Here is a 24,113-nt window from a genome sequence, read left to right as displayed (position 1 = left end):
TAAGAATATTATGAACAACTTTGTACCAATAAATGCTACGGCTCAGAAAGTAAATGTACAGATTTTTTTGAAAGGCAACTATTACCAAAAGTTAGTTAAGTAAATAGTCTCATTTTAATTTAGAAATTGAATTTATGGTTTAAAAGATTCTCACAAAAGAACTCCAAGACTAGATGGCTTCAGTAGTTTATTTAATTCAAAATTTAAGAGGAAAATAATACATGTCTTACACAAACTCTTTTAGAAAATCAAGAGTCTCGTTATAATAGAATGAGAAAACCAGAAAGCAAGATCAATGGGAGCCATCTGAAAGGCTGCCTATCATAATGGCTGCCTATCATAATAGTTAAGACAGTATGGTGCTGGCATATAGAGAAATCGGGAAACTAATTAGGTATTCCAGAGCTAGGCCCATACATATATGGTCAATTCATTTCAGCAAACATGCCAAGGTAATTTAGTGGAAGAAAAGACAGATTTTTCAACAAGTAGTGTTTGAACAACTGGATGTTCTTTTGACCTTTTGACTCTTATCTCGTGTCATCCATAGTAACTAACTCAAAATCGTTTGTGGACCCAGATATAAATGCCAAAACTATAAAAGTTCCAGAAGAAAACATTTTTAAACTTTTGCAACTTTGGGACAGGCAAATACTTTTTAGAGCACCAAAAGAGCAAACCAAAGAATAAAAAATAAGTGCATTGAATTTCATCAAAAATAAAACTTTTGCTGTTTAAAAGACAACATTAAGTACATGGAAGAAAGTCACACACTGAAAGAAACAAAATACTTGTTTCCAGAAGAGCTCTTAGAACTAAATAATTAGAAGCTAACCAAGTTTTAAAATGAGTTAAAGACTGGAATGAACACTTCAAAAAAAAAGTGTCAAATAAGCACACTATATTCTTTTTTATTTTTATTTTTTAGCTTTTTAAAATTTTCATGTGTACATGAAAATTTTCATGTGTACATAATAGGTATGTAGATTTATGAGGTACATGAGATGTTTTGATACACATTGATACACACGTGCAATGTGAAATAAGCACAACATAGAGAATGAGGTATCCTTTCCCTCAAACAGTTATCCTTTGAGTTACAAACAATCCAATTATATTCTTTAAGTTATTTTAAAATGGACCATTAAGTTGTTATTAACTATAGTCAACCTATTGTGCTATCAAATAGAGGGTCTTACTCATTCTTTAACTAGTTTTTTGTACCCATTAACCATCTCCACCTCCCCTGCAGTCCCTCATTATTCTTCCCAGCTTCTGGTAACCATCTTCTACTCTCTATCTCTGTGAGTTCAACTGTGTTGAATTTTAGATCCTACATATAAGTAAGAACATGCAGTGTTTGTCTTTCTGTGCCCAGCTTATTTCATGTAACATAATAATCTCCAATTTAATCTAGGTAGTTGCAAATGACTGGATCTTATTCTTTTGTATGGCTGAATAGTACTCCATTGTGTATATGTACCATATTTTCTTTATCCATTCATCTGTTGATGGACACATAGGTTGCTTCCAAATCTTAGGTATTGTAAACAGTGCTGCAACAAACATAGGAGTTCAGCTAACTCTTCAGTATACTGATTTTCTTTTTTTGGGTATATACCCAGCAGTGGGATGGCTAGATCATATGGTAGCTCTATTTTTAGTTTTTTGAGGAACCTCCAAACTGTTCTCCATAGTGGTTGCACTAATTTACATTCCCACCAACAGTGTATAAGGGTTTCCTTTTCTCCACATTCTCTCCAGCATATATTATTGGCTCTCTTTGTATATAAGCCATTTTAACTGGAGTGAGATGATATTCATTGTAGTTTTGATTTTCATTTTCTCTGATAATCAATGATATTGTGCATCTGTTCACATGCCTGTTTGTCTTTATATGCCTTCTTTTGAGAAGTGTCTATTCAGATCTTTTGTCCATTTTTAATTGGATTATTAGCTTTATTCCTATACAGCTGTTTGAGCTCCTTATATATTCTGGCTATCAATCTCTTATCAGGGGAGTAGCTTGCAAATATTTGTTCCCATTCTGTGTCTCTTCACTTTGTTGATTGCTGTTTTTGCTGTGCAGAATCTTTTTAATTTGATGCTATTCCATATGTCCATGTTTGCTTTGGTTGCTTGTGCTTCTTGGGTATTGATCAAGAAATGTTTGCCCACACCATTGTCCTGGAAAGTTTTTCCAATGTTTTCTTGTAGTAGTCTCATAGTTTTAGGTCTTAGATTTAAGTCTTTAATCCAATTTTGATTTTTTTGTATATGGTAATAGACAGGGTCTAGTTTCATTTTTCTGCATATGGATAGCCAGTTTTCCCAGAACCATTTATGGAAGATACTATCTTTTCCCCAGTGTATGTTCATGGCGCCTTCATCTAAACTGAGTTTAATGTGGGAGTGTGGAGTTGTTTCTGGGTTCTCTATTTTGTTCTATTGGTCTGTGTGTCTGTTTTTATGCCAGTACCATGCTGTTTTGGTTACTGTAGCTTTGTAGTATAATTTAAAGTCAGGTATTGTGATTCCTTCAGTTTTGTAATTTTTGCTTAGGATTGCTTTAGCTATTCTAGGTCTCTTGTGGTTCCATATATATTTTAGGATTGTTTTTTCTATTTCTGTGAAGAATGCCATTAGTATTTTGATAGGGATCACATTTAATCTGTAGGTTGCTTTTGGTAATATGGATATTTTCACAATATTGATTCTTCCAATCAATGAGTATGGAATATATTTCCATTTTTTAGTGTCCTCTTCAATTTCTTTCATCAGTGTTTTATAGTTTTCCTTATAGAGATCTTTCACTTCTTTGGTTAAGCTAATTCCTAGGTATTTAATTTTATGTGTGGCTATTGTAAATGGGATTACTTTATTTCTTTTCCCATTGTTCACTGTTGGCATGTAGAAATGCTACTTTTTTTTGTATGTTGATTTCATATCCTGTAACTTTACTAAATTTGTTTATAAGTTCTAATAGTTGTTCTCTGAAGCCTAGATTTTCAAAATATTAGTTTATATCATCTGTGAACAAGGATAATTTGGCTTCCTTTTCAATTTGGATGCTCTTTATGTCTTTCTCTTGTCTGATTGCTCTAGCTAGGGCTTCCAGTAGTATGTTGAATAACAGAGGTGAGAGCAGGTATCCTTGTTGTGTTCTAGATTTTAGAGTTTTTCTCCATCCAGTATGATACTAGCTGTGGGTCTGTCATATATGGCTATTATGTTGAGGTAGATTCCTTCTGTCCCCAGTTTTTGGGGATTTTTATCATAAAGAGATGTTGGATATTATGTTTTTCTCAGCATTAATTGAAAATATAGTTTTTATTCATTCTGTTGATAGGATGTACGATGTTGATTGATTTGCTTATGTTGAACTATACTTCATCTCAGGGATAAATCCCACTTGGTCATTATGTTAGTCTTTTCTCACATTGCTATAAAGAACTACCTGAGACTGGGTAACTTATAAAGAAAAGAAATTTAATTGACTCACAGTTCCACAGGCTGTACAGGAAGCATGGCTTGGAGGCCTCAGGAAACTTACAATCATTGCAGAAGGCGAAGGGAAAGCAATAAGATTTTACCATGACAGAGCAGGGGAGAGGAAAGAGGAAAGTTCTACACACCTTCAAACAACCAGATCTCATGAGGACTCACTATCACAAAAACAGCCAGGGGGAAATCCATCCCCATGATTTAATATCTCCCACGAGGTCTCTTCCCCATCACTGGGGGTTACAATTCAACATAAGATTTGGATGGGGACACAAAACCCAACCACATTATACTGCTTCTGATCCATCTCAAATCTCATGTTCTTCTCACATTTCAAAACACAGACGTGCCTTCCTAACAGTCCTCCAATGTTTTAACTCATTCCAGCATTAACTCAAAAGTCCAAGTCCAAAGTCACATCTGAGACAAGGTAAGACCCTTCCATCTATGATCCTGTAATATGAAAAACAAGTCAGTTACTTCCAAGATGCAATAGGCATTGGATAAATCCTCCCATTCCAAAAGGGAGAAATTGACCAAAACAAAGGGGTTACAGGACCCATGCAAGTCCAAAACCCAGCAGGGCAGACATTATATCTTGAAGCTCTGAAATAATCCCGGTTGACTCTATGTGTCACATTCAGGCCACACTGATGCAAAGCATGGGCTCCCAAGGCATTGGTAGTTCCACATCTGTGACTCTGCAGAGTACAGCCCCCATGGCTGCTTTCACAAGCTGGTATTGAATGACTGTGGCTTTTCCAGGCACACATTGCAAGCTATCAGTGGATCTACCATTCTGGGGGCTGGAGGATCGTGTCCCTCTTCTCACAGCTACACTAGGCAGTGCCCCAGTGGGGACTCTGTGTCGTGGCTCCAACCCCACATTTCCCCTCTGCACTGCCTTCATACAGATTATCCTGTACTAGGAGAGCTCTACCCCTGCAGAAGACTTCTGCCTGTACATCCAGGTGTTTTCATACATCCTCTGAAATCTAGGCAGAGGTTTCCAAACCTCAACTCTTGCCTCCTGTGCACCTAAAGGCCCTAAACCATGTGGTTTAGGGCCAAGCACCAAGCACCAAGGCTTGGGGCTTGCACCCTCTGAAGAAATGTCCCAAGCTGTACCTAGGCCCCTTGTAACCACGGCTAGAGCTGGGGCAGCTGGGATGCAGTGCTCCATGTCCCAAGACTGCACAGAGCAGCAGGGCCCTGTGCCTGGCCCAGGAAGCCATGTTTCTCTCACAGGCCTCCAAGCCTGTGATGGGAGGGGCTGCCACAAAGGTCTCTGAAATGCCCTAGAAATATTTTCCCCATTGCCTTGACTATTAACATTCGGCTCTTCTTATGCAAATTTCTGCAGCCTTGAAGTCTTCCCCAGAAAATGGGTTTTCCTTTTCTACTGCGTGGTTGGGCTGCAAATTTTCCAAACTTTTATGATCTGCATTTCTTTTGAATATAAGTTCTAGTTTCAGGTCATTTCTTTGTCTATGCAAATGATTGTAGGCTTTTAGAAATAGCAAGACCACATCTGGAGTGCTTTGCTGGTTAGAAATTTCTCCTGCCCGATATTTTAAATCGTCTTTCTCACGTTCAAAGTTCCACAGATCTCTAGAGCAGGGGCACAAATGCTGCCAGTCTCTTTGCTAAAGCATAGCAAGTGCGAGCTTTGCTCCAGTTTTCAATAAGTTCCTCATCTCCATCTGAGACCACCTCAGCTTGGACTTCACTGTCCATATCACTATCAGCGTTTTGATCACAACCATTCAACACATCTCTAGAAAGTTCCAAACTTTCTCTCATTTTCCTGTCTTCTTCTGATCCCTCCAAACTGTTCTAAACTCAGCCCATTACCCAGTTCTAAGGTGGCTTCCACATTTTCAGGTATCTTTATAGCAATGCCCTACTTCTCTGCTACTAATTTTCTGTATTAGTCCATTCTCACATTGCTATAAAAAAACTACCTGAGACTGGGTAATTTATGAAGAAAAGAGGTTTAATTGACTCACAGTTCCACATGCTGTAAATGAAGCATGGCTGAGAGGCCTCAGGAAATTTACAATCATTGTGGAAGGTAAAGGGGAATCAAGCATGTCTTACCATGGTGGAGCAGGAGAAGGAGAGAGAGAAGGGGGAAGTGCTACACACTTTTAAACAACCAGATCTGTTGAGAACTTGCACACTACCATGAGAGCAGCAAGGGGGAAATCTACCACCATAATCTAATCACCTCCCACCAAGTTCCTCCCCTAACATTGGGAATTAAAATTTGTCATAAGATTTGGGTGGGGTCACAGCCAAACCATTTCAGTCATGGTAAATGATCTTTCTAATCTATTGTTGAATTCAGTCTCCTAGTATTTTGCTGAGGATTTTTGCATCAATATTCATCAGAGATATTGGCCTGTAATTGTGTGTTTTGTTTTGTGGTTTTTTTTTTTTTTTTGATGGGTCTTTGTCTGATTTTAGTATCAGGGTATGCTGGCCTCATAGAACGAGTTTGGAAATTTCCCCTCCTTCTCTATTTTTAGAATAGTTTGAATCAGATTGTTATTAGTTATTCTTTAAATATTTGGTAGAATTCAGCAGTGAAACCATCAGGTCCCAAGCTTTTCTTTAGTGGGAGACATTTTATTACAGCTTCAATCTCATTACTTGTTACTGGTCTGTTCAGGTTTTAGATTTCTTTTGGTTCAGTCTTGCTAGGTTGAATGTATCTAGGAATTTGTCCACTTCATCTATATTTTCCAATTTATTGGCATATAGTTGCTCATAGTAGCTGCTAATGAGCCTTTGAATTTCTGCAGTATCAATTATAATGTTTCCTTTTTTATTTCTAATTTTATTTAGATAGTCTCTCCTTTTTTCATTGTTGGCTAAAGGTTTTTCAGTTTTGTTTAACTTTTCAAAAATCAACTTTTTGTTTCATTGATATTTTGTATTGTTTTTTCATTTCAATTTCATTTATTTCTGCTCTGATATTTATTATTTCTTCTACTAATTATGGGTTTTGTTTTTTCATACTTTTCTAGTTCTTTAAGATTATTAGATTATTCATTTAAAGTTTTTCTTTGTTTTGATGTAGGCAATTATAGCCATCTTAGTACTAATTTTGCTGTATCCCATACGTTTTGATATATTGTGTTTCCATTATCATTTGTTTCAATAAATTTTTTAATTTCCTTTCTAACATCTTCATTGATACACTTATCATTCAGAAGCATATTCTTAAATTTCTGTGTATTTGTATAGTTTCTCAAATTCATCTTGTTGTTAAAATCAAGTTTTATTCCACTATGGTCAGAGAAGATGCTTGATATTATTTAAATTGTTTTGAATGTTTTAAGATTTGTTTTGTGACTTAACATATGATATATTCTTGATAATATATCCATGTGCTGAGGAAAAGAACATGTATTCTGCAGCTCATGGATAAAATTTTCTGTAAATATTAGATCTATTTGGTCTATGGTGCAGATGAAGGCCAACAAGTTTCCTTGTTGATTTTCTGTCTGGAAGATCTGTCCAACACTGAAAGTGTGGTGTTGAAGTCTCCAGCTATTACTGTATTGGGGCCTAAATCTTTCTTTAGCTCTGATAATATTTCCTGTTCATATCTAGGTTATCCACTTTTGGGTGCATATATAGTTAAAATTGTTACATACTTTATATACTCTTGTGAAATTAACACTTTTATCATTATATAGTGACCTTCTTTGTCTCTTCTTTTAGTTTTTGTCTTGAAGTCCATTTTGTCTAATATAACTATAGCTATTCCTACTCTTTTTTTTGTTTCCATTGGCATGGAATATCTTTCTCCATCCCTGTATTTTCAGTCTGTGTGGACTTTGTAGGTAAAGTGTGTTTCTTGTAGGCAACGGATCAACAGATCTTGTTTTTCCATTCATTTAACCAATCTGTCTTTTGATTGCACAGTTTACTCTATTTACATTCAATGTTATTATTGATGAGTAAGAACTTACTACTGCCATTTTATTATTTGTTTTCTGATTGTTTTATGGTCTTCTCTACTTTCCTTTTTCTTTCTGACTTCCTCTAGTGAAGGTGATTTTTTTCTGATGATATGTTTTAGTTTATTTTGCTTTTTATTTTTTATGTATTCATTGTATTTATTTTTTATGTATTCATTTTTCTGGTTTCAGGTTACCATGAGGCTTACCAATGCTATCTTATACCCATTATTTTAACCTGATAACAACTTTACACAATTTGCATAAACAAACAAGCAGAAAGAAAACTAATAAAAACTCTATTTTAGAGTTTATTTACTTAATTGAATTATCTTTAGTCTGGCCCTTTTTTATGAAAAAGAAAAAAACTTCTAAAACCACATGTCTATTTTGGGAGTGCTTGGATAATTAAACTCTGCAAGTCTAAAGTCTACTTAACCAGGCAGGATATTACAGCAAACTGCAATGCAGCACAATCTGATCAAATGAATGAGGGTATCATTCAGGGCAGTGGAATTCTCACTGTTCTTAAAAATATCTTGAGTACTGAATATGGTATTTGGCTATCCTGGAGGTGACAGTGGCAGTACATATGTAAAATGTTATTAATGCTTAATTTTTATTATTTTAAGATAAATATATAAATAAAAATAGAAGTGCAAATGTTTTCCTTCCACATCTAGATCAATTGTCTTTAACTTCCACTGCCTAATTGTAAGTGCCTTGAACACAGCTGATGCTCAGTAAATGTCTGTTGAAAGAATGAAGGAATGCTATTTGGTATAAGGATTTATTTGTTTGTGTCTATGCCTAACTTCCCTAATTAAATTATAAGACTCTTGAGGGCAAAGATTGTATGTATTTTTTTTTTAGTTTCCAACTAGTCCACAGCACGAAACTAAGGCAAAATTAGCCAGATGAAAATACTCCCATTCTGTACCCTGTTTAGTGTGGCTCCCAAGAGCCATTTATCATTTAACCCAAAAAGCAAGGCTACTTTTGCATTTATTCCAGTTCTTTAAAAATTATTTGCATAAGCCCATTTATATTAATAATCAATGACCACACATTTTCTCCTCTCTACCCCATGCTACGCAATAGTGCCTAAAAAATCATTACCAAACTGTACTATAATTATTTATCTATGTGCATCACATATTAAGCTGTAAATTTATAAGGATGAGAACAATGTTTGTCTTATATTTAGCATAATAACAGCACTTATAGCAGGTGCTTGATAAATGTTTTACTGAATGAGCAATTCATTAGTTTAAAAATAAGAACATTTCTTTCCATCAGGTAGGTAGACCATTTTACTTGAAGAAAACATTTACAAAATAGAATTAGTAGTACATATAATTTCTTACACAGAGAGACTAACTCACTTCCAGTTACTGGGGGCCTTTAATCAGAATGATGTAATTGCCTCAAGTCATTCATATCCCATTACACATAAAGTCTAAAAAATTACAGAATACTTGCACTAATTTTCTCAACTATACTGTAATACTTGTATGACACTACATATACAGATGATCTTAAGTAGTGTCCAAATGTATTAGTTTTCTATTGTTGCATTAAAATTACCACAAATATAGTGGCTTAAACAATACAAATTTTCTTACAGCTTCTGTAAATAAGGACTATGGATATGAATTAGCTGGGTCCTCTGCTCAGGATCATACCAGAATCAGAAATCAGAGTGCTGACCAAGACTGCAATCTCTTTTGAGGCTAAGGTTCCTTTTGCAAGCTTGTTGGTTGTTCACAGAACGTGGTTTCTTGAGTTGTAGGAGCTCAGACCTCAGCTCCTAGAGGCTACTTGGTCACTATATTTTGAGGAAAACCTTTTCCCTTTCATCTTGGATCCAGTGATTTGTGGCCTGAAAACTAACTGTCAATGGACAGATTAACAGATGAAAACACAAGGTTTATTTATACATGCATGGTATACAGATGGGAGTGCTCAGTGAGGAGTAACTCCCTGAATAACCAGAAATAAAGGCTCATATACTAAACTTAACAAAAAGGTTAAGATTTTAATTGGAAAAGTATGGAATGGTCTACTGGGCTTTATGATGCTTATGGACAACTACATTTGCACTTCCTGGTGATAAGGATCAGTCTTTTTTTCAATCAGAAGGGGATGCAATGGCAACTATATTTTCAGGAGGGTCTGCTTAAGTTTGAATAATATTTTTTCTGTTGCTGCTGATTGTTCAGATGCTTTCAGTTTAAATTAATGTTTATACCACTTTAGTGAGCTATTAATGACTTCCATTGCCATATGGCCTTCTCTACACCATTGCATTTTGCTCTGTTGCTGCTTGTTGCCTCTTTTAAGAGCTTGTCTGCTCAAGTCAGGCCCACTCAGGATAATCTCTCTTTGATTAACTAAGAGCCAACTGATTAGGGACCTTAATTACATATTTTTTAAAATCTCATTTCTATATAATGTAACATAATCACAAGAACAATATGAAACTCAAGGGGAGGGATTATATAGGTCTTCTCACCAGAAGAAGGATGTTTTGGGGGGCAATCTTCCTACCATACCGAATGACAGGATAAGAAGTTAAGTCCAGTACTACTGGAAATCATAAAATATAGAAATGATTACATACATTCTGCACTGATAAGGTAATAAAATTGATGCTGTGTGCCAGTTGGTTAGGGCAGATGATATCTCAGTTCATCCATAACAGCATGTGGAAAAAAGAAAATCCATTTGCGAATTCAAGAATATTTTTTAAACCATCTTTAAAATTTTTTCTCATACCCGATACAGTTTTCAAGCATAGAAACAAGCATATAACATAACCATAGTTAATTTCTCTTCTTTGAAATTCCAACTTCTCCTTTTAGCCAGTTGGGTCTATTGGCCACAAGTCCCCTCATTAACCACAAAGAGATGTTATGGCCTGTATTAGTTAACTATTGCTGTATAACCAATTACCCCTGAATTTAGTGGCTTAAAACAACACAGAATTTCTGTGTACTTCTATCAATCAGGAATCTAAGCATTAGTTAACTGGGTTCCCTGCTTCGATCTCTCTCACAGGGCTGCAATCAAGATCTCACTCATGCAGGATCTATTTCCAAGCTTACTCATTGGCCGTTAACAGGATTCAGTTCCTTCAGAGCTGTTAGTCTAAAGACCTCTGCTCCCAGCTGGTTGTTGGCCAAGGGCCACTACCACCTCTGTGTCATATGAGCCTCTCCAACATGGCAGTTCACTCATTAAAGCAAGGAAAAAAGTAACAAGACAGAAGTTATAACCTTTTGTAACCTAATCTCAGAAGTGGCATCCCATCATGTTTGTCCTATGTAATTCATTAGAAGCAGGTCATAGGTTCAGCCCACACTCACAGAGAGGGGTATGAATGCAGGAGGGCAAGGATTGTTAGGTGCCATCTTAGAAGTGTGCTTCCCACAGTGCCTGAATGAGGGTATAATTTATCACACTGAGGGGAAACAAATTAAAGTGCTTATTTCCAGGAAATGAAATAAATAGTTGCTCTGACTACATTTATTTATTCAGAGCCAAAGCAACCAAGTTCGATGGGACTGGGTTTATAATGGGAGTGGTTAGCCCTTGTCTGAGGAGAGAGGGCAAATGGAACCTAAAGATGAGAAACTAAACTCAACATCAGAGGAGTGACATCAAGTACCAGGTCCAAGGTATGAGTTTGAGACTGTGGATGAGAGAAGAATAAAAGATCAGAAGCCCAGGAATACCAAGTCAATGTAGAAGCAAAATTTCAGACCAGATATAGCAGAAAAGTTCAAGAACAAAGAGGACTCCTGGCTTTAAAGACACGAGGTTAGGCTTTTCCTCTCAATTATTGAATGGTTATGAAGTCCTGTTGTATTTTTGCTTTACATTCAAACAAATAGAAAACTTACTGGTTCAGAGAAAATGTTGAAATTGGGACGTACTATTCCAAATAAAATTAAAAGTCATCAAAATATTCATTTTTTAGCCAACACTGTATTATATATTTCTTACAAAATGCATAGATCCCGTTTTGTATCTATTGGTTTTATTTTCTTTTCTAATAATATTTACAGTGTGAAGCACCATTTTATACCAGGTGCTGTGGCTACACTCGGAGTTGTCTGGCTTCAAACACATACTGGTGAAGCCACCATTGCCTTCTCCTTCTGACTGTTTATTTTTATTTTTAACATTCCCTTATTTTGACCTTAAGAAGCTACTTTCCATGAAGATCAACAAATCATGTACTCTAGAAAGTATAATATCCTTTCACAGTGTTTTCAAAAGTGGTGATTTTCTTGCCTTTAAAATTTTATTTTTACAATTTTTTTACTTGCCACATAACCATGTGATAGAAAGGTGAAACTAAAGCTGTATTGAAAACAAAGAACCACTCATTTCTAGTAAAAGAAATCTAGTTATACTTAATTCCCTTCTTGCCTGCCTCCAAGTATAATTTCTACTAGATTACAGAAGTAACCAATTACTTTCATCTACCTTTCCCTTCATGTGCCTAGAAACTAACTTTTTAAACTCTTATTTTGAGAGTTTAAATTTATTTTTAAATAAGTGTATTTATTACCTCTCCTAATCTTAGATCATTTAATCATAATTCTTCTTAAACTTTCTTTCATTTCTATCTTTAGACACACTTCTTTGTATATATTGAGTTTTAGCATCATTTGTTTAGCTTTCACTTAAATTAGCAGTCAAATGAATAACAACTAATAAATCAGTATGCAGCAATTTAAATGCTTATTAAAATTTGCCAGTCAGAACCTAACTCCCAGCTTTGCTTATTCAGAAAGGACTGACATTTTCTTGCCACACCGTCTACTAAAGATAAGGCATGCAGTTTCAGATTAAATTAAACATGGCATTTCTGTATATTTGGGTTATCTTTTATTGTTTTTGAAAAAGGAAATCATTCTGAGAACTTATCTAAATTTTAAAGGTTATGATTTTCAGAGCATCAAAATATTTTGCAAATTATTTTCTTTAACAACCTCCCACAGTGTCTGAAATTTAGGCACTTGTGATTCTTATGGGCCGTTAAAGCTGGATAGAGAGATACATAGATATATATACATAAATATAGAAATATACATAGATATGGAATATAGACGTAGGTATATGTCACATCACTGAAAAAAAAATGCTTCAAATAGCTTATAAGATCAAGTCTTTGAAGTGTTGTATGGATAAACTTAAGCTTCTTTGGCGTGTTTGTGTGTATTTATATGTATGTGAGTTTTGGGTTGGGGAGTGAAAGAACTAGGAAAAGATATGCCTCAAGGAAGGGAAATCAGGAATGGGGCAACAAAGTGTACTCAGAGGAAGCCTGAGTATCAGATAGGGAATGATGGTACTAGGACAAGGTCATGAAACAGGAAAGGGTGTCAGAATTTAAAGCATATCTACCCTCTAATGTATGAAATTTTTAGAATATGTTAATTTAATTTTAGCTCTTCAGTGGGTTATGTGTAAGAATTAAAGAAGGCTTTAAGAAATAAAATGCAACCTTGAAATAACTTTTCTTTATTGGGTCCTAATAAAGAGTTTCAAATGGCACTCTCTATTTGTGACAAATCACACACATGTTCATTGCTACATTTCTGGAGTCTTGAAATTTGCAACTGCCAAAAATAATCAAATAAATAGTCCTTTTTATTCCTAGGAAGAAATTCTTCTAAATTTAGAAGCCAATTCCCAAAAGAGTTGACGCTGTTGAGAGAAAATTTGTGAAGAAAAGAGTTTATTAGTTAATTTTTAAATGCTGTCAATTTTTAAATGCTGTTAATTTTTAAATGCTGTTGACTTGCAAGAACAGTTCATCATTTATTCAATATGTGAAAAGTACTTGACCTCATCTAAGTTTACAATTGCCCAAACACAAGGTCAGGAATGAAGTTAAATATGTCAGCATGGTACTGCCTTCTTGTCTTATTTCTCCTTTCCACTATCACTTTGACCTCTTGTGCCTTCCGAAGTGAATGAGGTAACAATTCATATGCTGATTGCCTGTGAAAAGGGCATCTTTATTCATTGAGACAATCCTTCTAGGCTTAAAATCAACCCAAAATCAAGGAAAAGGGTAAGACTGCAAAGTATTTGGGTATTGGTGAGTCTTCATACATATCGCTTTATGAACGATCACTTATGTCACCCATAAGGAAAGCCAATTCTAGTGAGTGTATTATATTCTTGGTTCACAGAATAGATGATTATTTAAACTTTAAATTTAATAATAACGAAATCTTCTTACTGTTTAATAACCAATTTGATCTATTGAAGTGTTCTGTGTCTTGTGTCAATTTATATAAAGGACCCTCCTAAGGCATAAAAAATAACTAGTATTACATTTCTTAGTATTTCCTGTGGCTCATTTGAGGAGAGGTATGGATATTGCAAGAGGGAAAGAAGTTGGGAAGGGCAAAGACCTGGAAATTAACCACACTATGCCTTGTTATTCTCCTAGGGTCTCATGATTCCTTCAGCTTCTACATTGATGAAGCCTCTCCAGTAGGTCCTGAGCAGCCAGAAACTGTCCAGAATTTTGTCTCTGTGTTTGGAACTGTGGCCAAAAAGCTCATGCGGAAATGGTTAGCCACTCAGACAATGAATTTTACTGGCCAGCTAGGAGCTGGAATTCGTTATTTTGATCTTCGAATTTCCACCAAGCCCAGAGACCCCGACAATGAACTCTATTTTGCTCATGGTTTGTTCAGTGCCAAAGTCAATGAAGGCCTTGAGGAGATCAATGCATTCCTCACAGATCACCATAAGGAGGTAGTGTTCTTGGACTTCAACCACTTTTATGGGATGCAGAAATATCACCATGAAAAACTGGTCCAAATGCTGAAAGACATCTATGGAAATAAAATGTGCCCAGCGATTTTTGCCCAGGAAGTTAGTTTAAAGTACCTGTGGGAGAAGGACTATCAAGTGCTGGTCTTCTACCATAGTCCAGTGGCTCTGGAAGTGCCCTTTCTCTGGCCTGGGCAGATGATGCCAGCACCCTGGGCCAACACCACAGACCCCGAGAAACTGATCCAGTTTCTTCAAGCATCCATCACTGAGAGAAGAAAGAAGGGATCGTTTTTTATATCTCAGGTGGTGCTGACCCCCAAAGCTAGCACTGTGGTCAAAGGGGTGGCAAGTGGCCTCAGAGAAACAATCACAGAAAGGTAAGTGTCTTTAAAATGTCAGGGGAGAAACCTCAAATAATTTAACTTGAATCCATAGAGCTCATAAGTGATGAAGCTAAAATTATACCTATGTATATTAGGTCCCTGGGGCTGCAATAACAAAGTACCACTAATTGGGTATCTTAAAACAATAAAAATATATTATCTCACAGTTCTGAAACCTAGAAGTCTGAAATCAGTGTCAGCAGGGTTGGTCCCTTCTGAGGACTCTAAAAGAGAATCTGTTTCTTGCCTCTCTCCTAGGTTCTGGTGGTGGCTGGCAAGCCTGAGTGTTACTTGGCTTATAGATGCATCACTCCAGTCTCTGTCTCCTTTTTCTCATGCCATTTTCTATTGTGTCTCTGTGTTTTCCTTTGCTTATAAGGATACCAGTCATATTGAATTAGGGCCTGCTCTAATAACCTCATCTTAATTACTTCTGCAAGGAACCAATTTCCAAATAAGGTCACGCTCACAGGTAGCAGGGGTTAGGACTTTAACATGTATTTTTGTGGACCACAGATCAACCCATAACACCATATATTTTGACTCCATGTCTAGTTGTCTTTTCATAGCACCATTTTTCACATTTGTGTAGTGCTTTATAGATTGCAATATCCTTTCTCTACCATTTGCAGAGTCTTTTAATATCCCTAATTCCATTTGAAATGCATAACAACACTGAGAAGTAGATATTGTCTTACAAATTTAAAAAATGAGGTTCAAAAAAGTGATATATTTTTCCTAAGACCCCTTCAACAGTGAATGATAACACAGATACTCAAACTCTATTCTCAAACTATATCCTGCGCCTTTTATACTACATATGCAGCCTTATAAGGAATGGTTACCCTGAGAAAGTGGTCACTTCATTGGTCAAGCCCAGCCAAACATGTAGGATGTTAATTACCTGTGAGGTATAATTTGAGCAATCACAGTTTTTCCTGCAAGTGTGACACAACATGCTGAATTGTACATATTATTTATTCTTCTGAGTTAAAATATTAAACAATGCAAACATCATCTGAAGAAAGAACACAAATCCTTATCAGATCTCTTATTTTTATCTTTCATTGACATTTTGAATTATGCTAAAGAGACAGAGCATGAATGTTTTGCTTGGACTCAAGGTCTTTGTGGAAAAAGATAAAAGATGAAGAGAAAAGATTAGGCAGTGAAAATAGTATGTGTGACCTTGTGGCATAGCATATAGGATGGGGAATGAAAGGAGATAAAGCTTGGAGTGGTGCCAGAATACATTTTCCAGAAATCTTTTAACCAAGGTACAGAGAACCTCATCCTGTGAGCAATGGGGAACTAGACAATAAAGTTTAAAAGTAGCATGACTTGACATGATCTGTGTTTTATGTAATAATTGACGCAGCCTGGAGGATTTATGGAATGGAGAGAGCGAGCAGTTAATAGGTGCTTAGAACTGTTTCAGCAAGGTAATGCAAGCTACACTGGGGAAGCGAGAAAACACAGAAGGCGATAATATGCAAGCAATGAAAATTAAAATGATTCAGTGACTAGTTGGCTATGTGGTATGAATGGGAGAAAAGAGTTCAGCATAAGCAGGACAGGTAAAGGAAGCATTCACAGAGTCAGGAAACAAAGACACAGGGACTTGGGAGGAAGTGGGGAAGGTACCATCAGGGTCATGCTGAATTTAAAGCGTGAGTAAGGCATTCAAGTAGATGTGGCTAATTGATCACTAGAAATATAGGCCAACTCATTTGGGGGTTGTTGGCATTTCTCGATGGTGAAAACTCCAAGTCATTGGAGTGGAAATGTTCCTCCACATAAAATCATAACTTTCTTCTGTTACTCAGAATGGTCCATTAGCTGGGACTGCTCTGTTCCTTAAAATTTAAATAACATTACCAACCATTCATTGTATACTCTATGAAAGTGCATGGCTTTCTCTATGATTTCTGCTAATGTCTACATTTCTTATATTTGTATGATAGGGCCCTTTCTACTACTGGGTTATATGATTTTATGGCTTAATTATCCCACGCAGTCTGTCCATGTCCCATTCTGAGACATGAAACTTGCTTCACGTTCATTTCCACAATGTTTTTTTGATTTTACTGGAGATCTGAAGAGGCCAGGAATGGCTTATAATCACAATAATGTATATAATTTAAAATCAAATTTTAGACTTGTCTTTAATTACAAATCTTCTGCCCTAGGATAACAGCCCCTGACAACATCTATAACACTGTACACCTCAGCCTCATATCCTATGACTGAATCTTCTCCTTTACCATTTTTCACTTCTTTTCTTTCATTACCCTTTGATTGCCTTTGAGACCCAATGTTCTAGATGATTGTGTAACTAGATTAACATTTCTAGATGATTATGCCTAACTAGTCACCTCTCTCCAGCTTCCTAAGCCTAAATTCAGCTAGTTCCAACAAAGTATTCATCAAAACAAGAGGGCTTTTTGCTTTATAGCACCATTTTCTACAAACATTATTTTTTCTGGTAATTAACAATTTACCCCCTTTCTCACAAACTTAGAAAGTGAGGGAGTTATGTACATATAAAAATGTGTTACTTTTAACTGTATGCCACAGAGTCCCCAGATTTTGAAGAATCTCTGATGGGTCACTAAAGGTGGAGAAAAGGCAGCAGGAGCCTGGCAGGGAACTGACTCCAACTCCCTCCATTCTCTCCACACCTTGAATGAAAGAAGCTTCATTTTTAACTTTTACATTTTGGGCATGATGCAAGTCTTCCTATGACTTCTTCCAGCTTCCAGCATAGTTCTATGCTTAGGAAAACACTTACTCTTATTAAATGCTTGCTTTGCATTTTAGCCAAGAACTTTACCCTCATTTTACCGATGTAGAGATCATCCTTTGAAGAAGCCAAGAAGAATTTACTCAAGGATAAATGGTTTTCATTTTTTTCCTCTTATGGCATTTGATGTAATTTAGAAGTTTTCAAGTCATAGTTAAACTGCTTTTTGGTTACTCACGCACTAGTACCCTACTACTAAAGTAGGATTTGTGGGTAAAAAAATCAAATCAGTTAGAAAAGTGCTGAACATTATATTCTACACAACAATCCCAAAGGATTCACAGTGTACATTAGCATATAAAAGGCACTAAGGAATATTTTAGTGATGAATCCTATTTAAATTTAACTAATACAATGTTTTCCAAGCACTTAAATTTTGTTCAGATAACACTTATTAACAGCACATGGAATTAATTTTTAAAAACTGCTCTCAGCCCTTTAATTCAGAACTTCCTACTTGCCTCTAGCTTATATATCTGGAATAGCAGAGTTGTATCATTGACAAGAAAAAGGAGAAGAAAAAGAAATTTTAAAAGTAAGAATGAAGACTCCATATAAAGAACTAATTCTTTCCTCTATAGGATTATGAAAATTACTTACAAATAATTTGCCAGTATATCTGAACCTTGTCATTATAGATGTGCTGGCATTCTCCAGTGGAGTTTAGCCTCAGAAGTACTAGAAAGACTTCCTTTTTAACCATTTGCAAAGCTGTATTCTGAATGTTATATTAATGTGAAGCTCAGTTTTTTGTTTTGGTTTGGTTTGGTTATTGGACATATTCCAGCCTTCTGCATGGAGCCTATAGGAAAAGCTTATTGTCAGCTCTGGGGTCATGCCTTGCAAAAGCAATTTATTAATACTTATCACTTATTCAGTGAAGGAGCACTTGACTCCCCAGAACTTGTTGGCTTTCTCTTCTTACCAAGTGATGAAGCTTATGAAGTGAACTGATTCTGACATTGTCCTCCTCGCTTTTGTGCAAAAGCCATTCATTCATAAAGTCCTGTGATGGCACCAAAAGGTGTAGTGAGTTCTTCTGTGCCACAAAAGGAAAGTTACCAGGCAATTATAAGACTGCTCTGGGCCTTACATATTTTCATCTGCACAATTTGGAGTTTGAGCTAGATTACCTCCAAGATCCATTTGAGTTGTAAATCCTACAGTTCCAAGATCCTCCATTTGACTAGCTAGTTTCTCTACAATTTTTAAAATCATGCCTAATATTTGGATTAACAAAACTCTGAGCACATGCGTTTAGAAAACAGCGTTTGAAGTTGTGGGTGGCTTTCAGGGAAACTAAATCTAGCCTGGATTTAGGTACCATAGCTTTCAATCTGGCCAATGGTTCTAAATACTGCAGATTCATTTTCTACATTGTAGCAATGCCAAAAGACACAGACTTTTATTTCTTAAAGACCTATTTTTAATTTCTTTTTCAAACACCAGTTTTTGCACCTCACACCCATGCAATTCACACATTCTTAAAAAGAAGGTGTGCAACTTGAGTAAAGTACTTTCCTAATTTGTAGAAGTTTATTAACTTACAGGTTTTTCTTAATTTAAAAAATGCAGTCATACTACCTATCAGAATTTTTAAGCAGCGATGCATCTCTCCAAGTAAAGTGATGCTGAGTTAAATTAGACAATATTTGTACAGGCCAACAATTTAGGTAATGATTAATATAACAGTAATAATAATAACTGTTATTATTAGGGGTTCACTATCTGTTAGATCCTTTACTGTGTTATATTCATGATTAGGTTCAATTTTATAAAACCTCCAAGTGTAGGTACTATTGCATCCTATCTTAACGATAAAATGACTGAGCCTTAGAAGTGTTAAGCAACTTAGCTGGATAGCACAGTTAAGAAAAGGTGGATTCAGAATTTAAATCCAAACTCTATCTATCCATTTATTCACAAAAGCAAACATTTAAATGCCTAATCTGTTCTAGACACTGTAGTTCAAGTGACTGATCTCAGATATGGAGTCTTATAACCATTACATCATGCTATCTCCCTGCTATTTGTGAGAATCCAAAGAAGTGACTGCAACTTTGTTTTCTTCTTATTAAATGACAATATCTAGATCAAATTTGGCAGTACATTCAGGTAGACTGAGTTCAATTTAGTACTTATCTGTTGAACAGCTCCTATGAGTACGGCTCTGCATTAAGTGCTGTGAGGCATATTAAAATTGGTATTTGCCATTGTTCCCATCAAGCATCAAGTAGGTTTGAAAAGACAAGAACATGCAATACCTAAATACAAATTGGAGAGAAACAGGAGAATTAAAGATCAAGGCCTATGGTGACTTAGAGGAGAGAGATATCTGGAAAGATTTTGGCTGGCTTTGACAAAAAGCACTGGGATAGGCAGAGTTGGGTAGGGGTAGCTTCTCAGGATGAAAAAATAGCAAGAGCAAAGCATGGAGGTAGGAAATCTTGAGGACAAGAGAAATCAGGGTTGGTTAGAGAAACAGAGTGATATGCAAAGGAACATGGGGGATGAGTCGAGGAAAAAGTGAAGGGGGAAATTATGATTAGCTGCATTAGACATATATTAGAAAATATTGAGGAAGGCAAATCAGAACTGGACTTCAGGGGATGAAACCCACCTAATTATGTAGGTTGAGTAAGGAAGGAAGAGACTGAAGAATAAGCCACCAGTTTAAAGGGAGAAACAGAGTAGCATGCCAGCAAGTGTTTAGAAAGAAAGAGAGATAAAAAATGCTGACATGATTTGACTTCAGCCCTACTGACAGTGCTGCCCCTTTGGAATACCATTTACAGTATCATTTTATATGGATGACATCCCTTGGAGTTGGATGATGGGCAGCCCTGGCCACTTAGTCTCATCATCACAGTGATCACCTTGAGTGTAAGGTAGAATTTTCAGTATGTGGTTGTGAGTATACACCAATATTGCCCAGCTGGGTAAAGGAAGACAACTGTGGTTGTTGAGCCCACATTATGTGCCAGGCACTGTGCTAAGAGCTCTACATGATTTGTGTCCATTTAAGGCCTTGCAGCCTTACAAATTAGGTATTATTAAATCCATTAGAGGTGGAAATTGAGGCTGAGAGATGTCTAATACCTTACTTTAAAATCCCATATTAAAGTCATTCCTTAATTAATAAGCTAGGATTATTACATGGGTTTGTTTGACTCTAAGTCCCATGCTTATTCTTGCAGATTAGGTAAAATTAATATTGCTTAGCACGGGCTGCATTTAATATATTATCTGTCATCTTGGAAGGCAGAGTCAGGTCTAGAGGTTTGGGAAAGTAAATTTTGCTGGTGACAGAGTGGGCAAAGCTAAGAGAAGAGAAGGTCTGAAGTGTGTGGCTTTGCCTCAAGAAAGCAAACCCTGATAGGACGTTAGCAAGGAACCCCCTAAGGAAGCATTGACATAGAACATGAAGGGAGTTAGAGATGACTGGGCTTAATCCTTCTTGCCTTGTGCCTATTGCTCATTTCACCATTTTTTATTAAATAAGGAAGTTGAGGCCAAGAGGAATGCTAATTGATTGCCCAAGGACATAGAGCTAACTGGCAGCAGAGAAAGGATTAAAATTCAGGACTCCTGGCTCCCAGTCAAAAGAAGAGACACCCCAGAGAGGGATAAGGCCAGAGGATAAACAGAAAACCTAGGGGTGGAGGGGGCAGAGCATACCAGGCTGCACATACCAACATGGAAGGGCTTTCAGTCTGCACTGCACTCAACACTGCATGGTGCCCTGGGGCCTTGCCTGGAGGGGATGGGGGTAAAGCCAAAGGTCTGGGCCACAGATTTTGTGCTGGGCCTACTTTCTCTGGGCTCTCTCTCTCTCTCTTTCTCTCTCTCTTTCTTCCTCTCTTTTTCTCTCTCTGCATCATGAACCCAACGGACTCTTTTTTTTTTCTCTCCAATGGAGACACACTCCAGCTCACAACCCTCCTACTGCCCAATTTGCCTTTTCCTTGCCTGTACCCGGAAGGGATGGGTCTAGTCTCTTGGAAGTTTTTCAGCTGCAGTGCCAGTCATTTTAGCAGTTTGGAGAGCCAGGAAAAGCCTCACTTAGAGGTTAGACTCAGAATGGTTCAAAGTCCCCTGTTCAAATGGTTTAAAGTCAGACACAAGACAGTACCCATCTCCATAAAGAGCAGCTTTCCAGCCCCGCCCTTCCACCCTAGGCCATGTCCCAAGACAGGTCAGCACAGCAGCAGAGCAGAGCAGCTGACAGTGGTTATTTGGGATATTCTGTTCAACAGAGAGGGAAAGCGATCTCCTCAAGCTACGTATCCCTGAGAAGAAAGAACACCAAGGAGACTATGGAAAGCCAGTGTTCCAATAATCATTGTTTACAAAAAGCTTTCACCATAAGATTCATTTCTTCAATCTGTCTCTCTCTCTGTCTCTCCCTGTCTCTATAGATATGTATGCATACAGATACATATATGTACGTGTGTCTGTGTATGTCTATTTGTATGTATTGTACATGGCTTCATTTGTACAAGTGTTATTCCTAATTTGCAATTTAAGAAACTGAAGGTCAGAATGGCGAAATATTTATTCGGATGATGTTATAAGCCAGTGCTGGGACCAATTCGGAATCTTTTTGAAACATTAGAAAGGGGATTCTGGCTTGTAAATCAAAAGGAAGCTCCAGAAAGCAACCCTTTCCCAGCCTAGGACTTGGCAAACTGGAATGCTCTTATGGAAATTTTGTTAAAATGTAAATTCCTGGATGCCACTTTCAGAGATTCTGATTTAATAGTCTGTGGCTCAAAGTGTTTCATTCTTAACAGTCTCAAGTGAGCCCCACTTCAAGGAGCACTGCTCATACCCACAAACAAACTGCACCTTAATCATCCCTACTGACAAAATAACCTGGTTTTAGTTAACCTAAAGAACATAAACCGCAATATTTATTGGTGCCCTCCTCCCTAGGCTCAGTTAGTTCTTTCTTAAGTCTAAGCTACAACTCCTCTACCCACAGGGCCTGCCAGATTCAAGTTCATATTTGCTTGCAGTATCACTCAGGTAGAACTACCTATCAATGATTTCCAAAAAGTAGCACTCAGCTTTTGGCATCTTCTGTCTTGTGTGACTTAGTTTGATCCTAAGATTATTGCACTAATAAGCATAAACAATTTCTCACCTTTGGTGAGAAATTATTTGTTACCCTGGGCTAAAAAGCACATTCTCATGTAAGAAGCCTTAATAACTTCTAGACTCAATGTCTCCCACCAAAGCCAATTAACATTACGGCACTGCATCCCAACTTCCTCCCCAATGCTAATTTCAAACAAGATGAGAAAGCAGAAGAAGAAGAAGAGGAAAAGGAGGAGGAGGAGTTTCAACTGAAGAATTATGAGGTTCATAAATTTGGAGAGGAGAGAGCTTTATTTCTTATAAAGGACTGTGGCCTGCGGACTGGCCGTTCCATGGGCTGGGAAATGTAGGCTCCAGTAGAAACTGAGAAAGGCACTTCAAGGAAAGGAAGGGAGAGACAAAAATTTAGGCTGAATGGGTCAGCTAAGTATACATATTCAACAGGTTACAGGAGAATCTATGAATATTCACAAAGTGGGATGTTTGCATTTGTAAATAAGTAAACATGCACATTTCATAAGTCCCTTGTTCACTTCTAGGTGGAGACTTAACATTTAAATGCATTAAAATTAGGTCCTATATGTCAAAAAGTGAAACAGAAGACACAGAGACATGTTATCTGCAGCCTCTGTAAACCGACCAGAACCAGTCTACGATTTGTTGTCTCTGATCAGGAAGAAATGCTGGTCAGTTGTGTTGAAACCACAAAAAAGTGGGGAAGTTTGATGGACTGATTTCTGTTTAACTCTTGGGAAAGAAAGTCTTTTAGTGGCAGTTAGTGAAGAAGGGGGTATAACGAGGCATGTCCAATCTCCCATCCCATCATGGCCAAAAACTCATTTGCTTTTGTTTTTTTGTTTTGTTTTGTTTTGAGACAGAGCCTTGCTCTGTCACCCAGGCTGGAGTACAGTGGCAAGATCTCAGCTCACTGCAACCTCCACCTCCCAGGTTCAATTGATTCTCCCACCTCAGCCTCCCAGGTAGCTGGGATTACAGGTGCATGCCACCATGCCCAGCTGATTTTTGTATTTTTTGTAGAGAAGGAGTTTCACCACGTTAGCCAGGCTGGTCTCGATTTCCTGACCTCAAGTGATCCTCCCGCCTCAGCCTCCCAAAATGCTGTGATTACAGGCATGAGCCACCACATACGGCCAAGAACTCAGTTTTTAAGGTTTCTCTGGGGTCCTTTTGGTCAAGAAGGGGTTGCACTCAGTTGGTGGCAGGGCTCAAAATTTAATTTTTATTTCTCAGAAGGAAGAAGATTCTGTACCAGCTTACAGTTGTGAGACAGTGTGACAGAGGAGTGAGTTCAGCCTGTGTCCTCTGGGGTATGGCAAGAGGAAGGGTTGTCTGTAATTCTCCATTTTAACAAATGGAGAATTTTATTTCAAAAATTTTGACCCCAAAATTTTTGAAATAAGAGTGCACATAAAAACTCTCTTTCTCCTTCATTCTGCTGGTGTTGTAAGATTAAAGAAGACTAAAATACATTTAAATACAGGCAGGCAATTTTCACAGTTTTAGAGAGGTTAAAGACTAAAGAAA

General features: G+C 37.0%; 1 protein-coding gene across 1 annotated transcript in view; it reads left to right on the top strand.

The window, feature by feature from the left end:
* Window positions 1-24,113, top strand: part of PLCXD3 (phosphatidylinositol specific phospholipase C X domain containing 3) — a 198,215-nt gene that overhangs the window by 112,047 nt on the left and 62,055 nt on the right. Inside the window, exon 2 of the mRNA XM_054488708.2 lies at window positions 13,951-14,659. Coding sequence (XP_054344683.1) covers window positions 13,951-14,659 — 709 coding nt within the window. The remainder of the gene's footprint in view (window positions 1-13,950; window positions 14,660-24,113) is intronic.

This window comes from Pongo pygmaeus, chromosome 4, assembly GCF_028885625.2.
Source record: "Pongo pygmaeus isolate AG05252 chromosome 4, NHGRI_mPonPyg2-v2.0_pri, whole genome shotgun sequence".
NCBI lineage: Eukaryota > Metazoa > Chordata > Mammalia > Primates > Hominidae > Pongo > Pongo pygmaeus.
The sequence above is the reverse complement of the archived record's forward strand: the minus strand, read 5'-3'. Positions and strand labels throughout refer to the sequence as shown.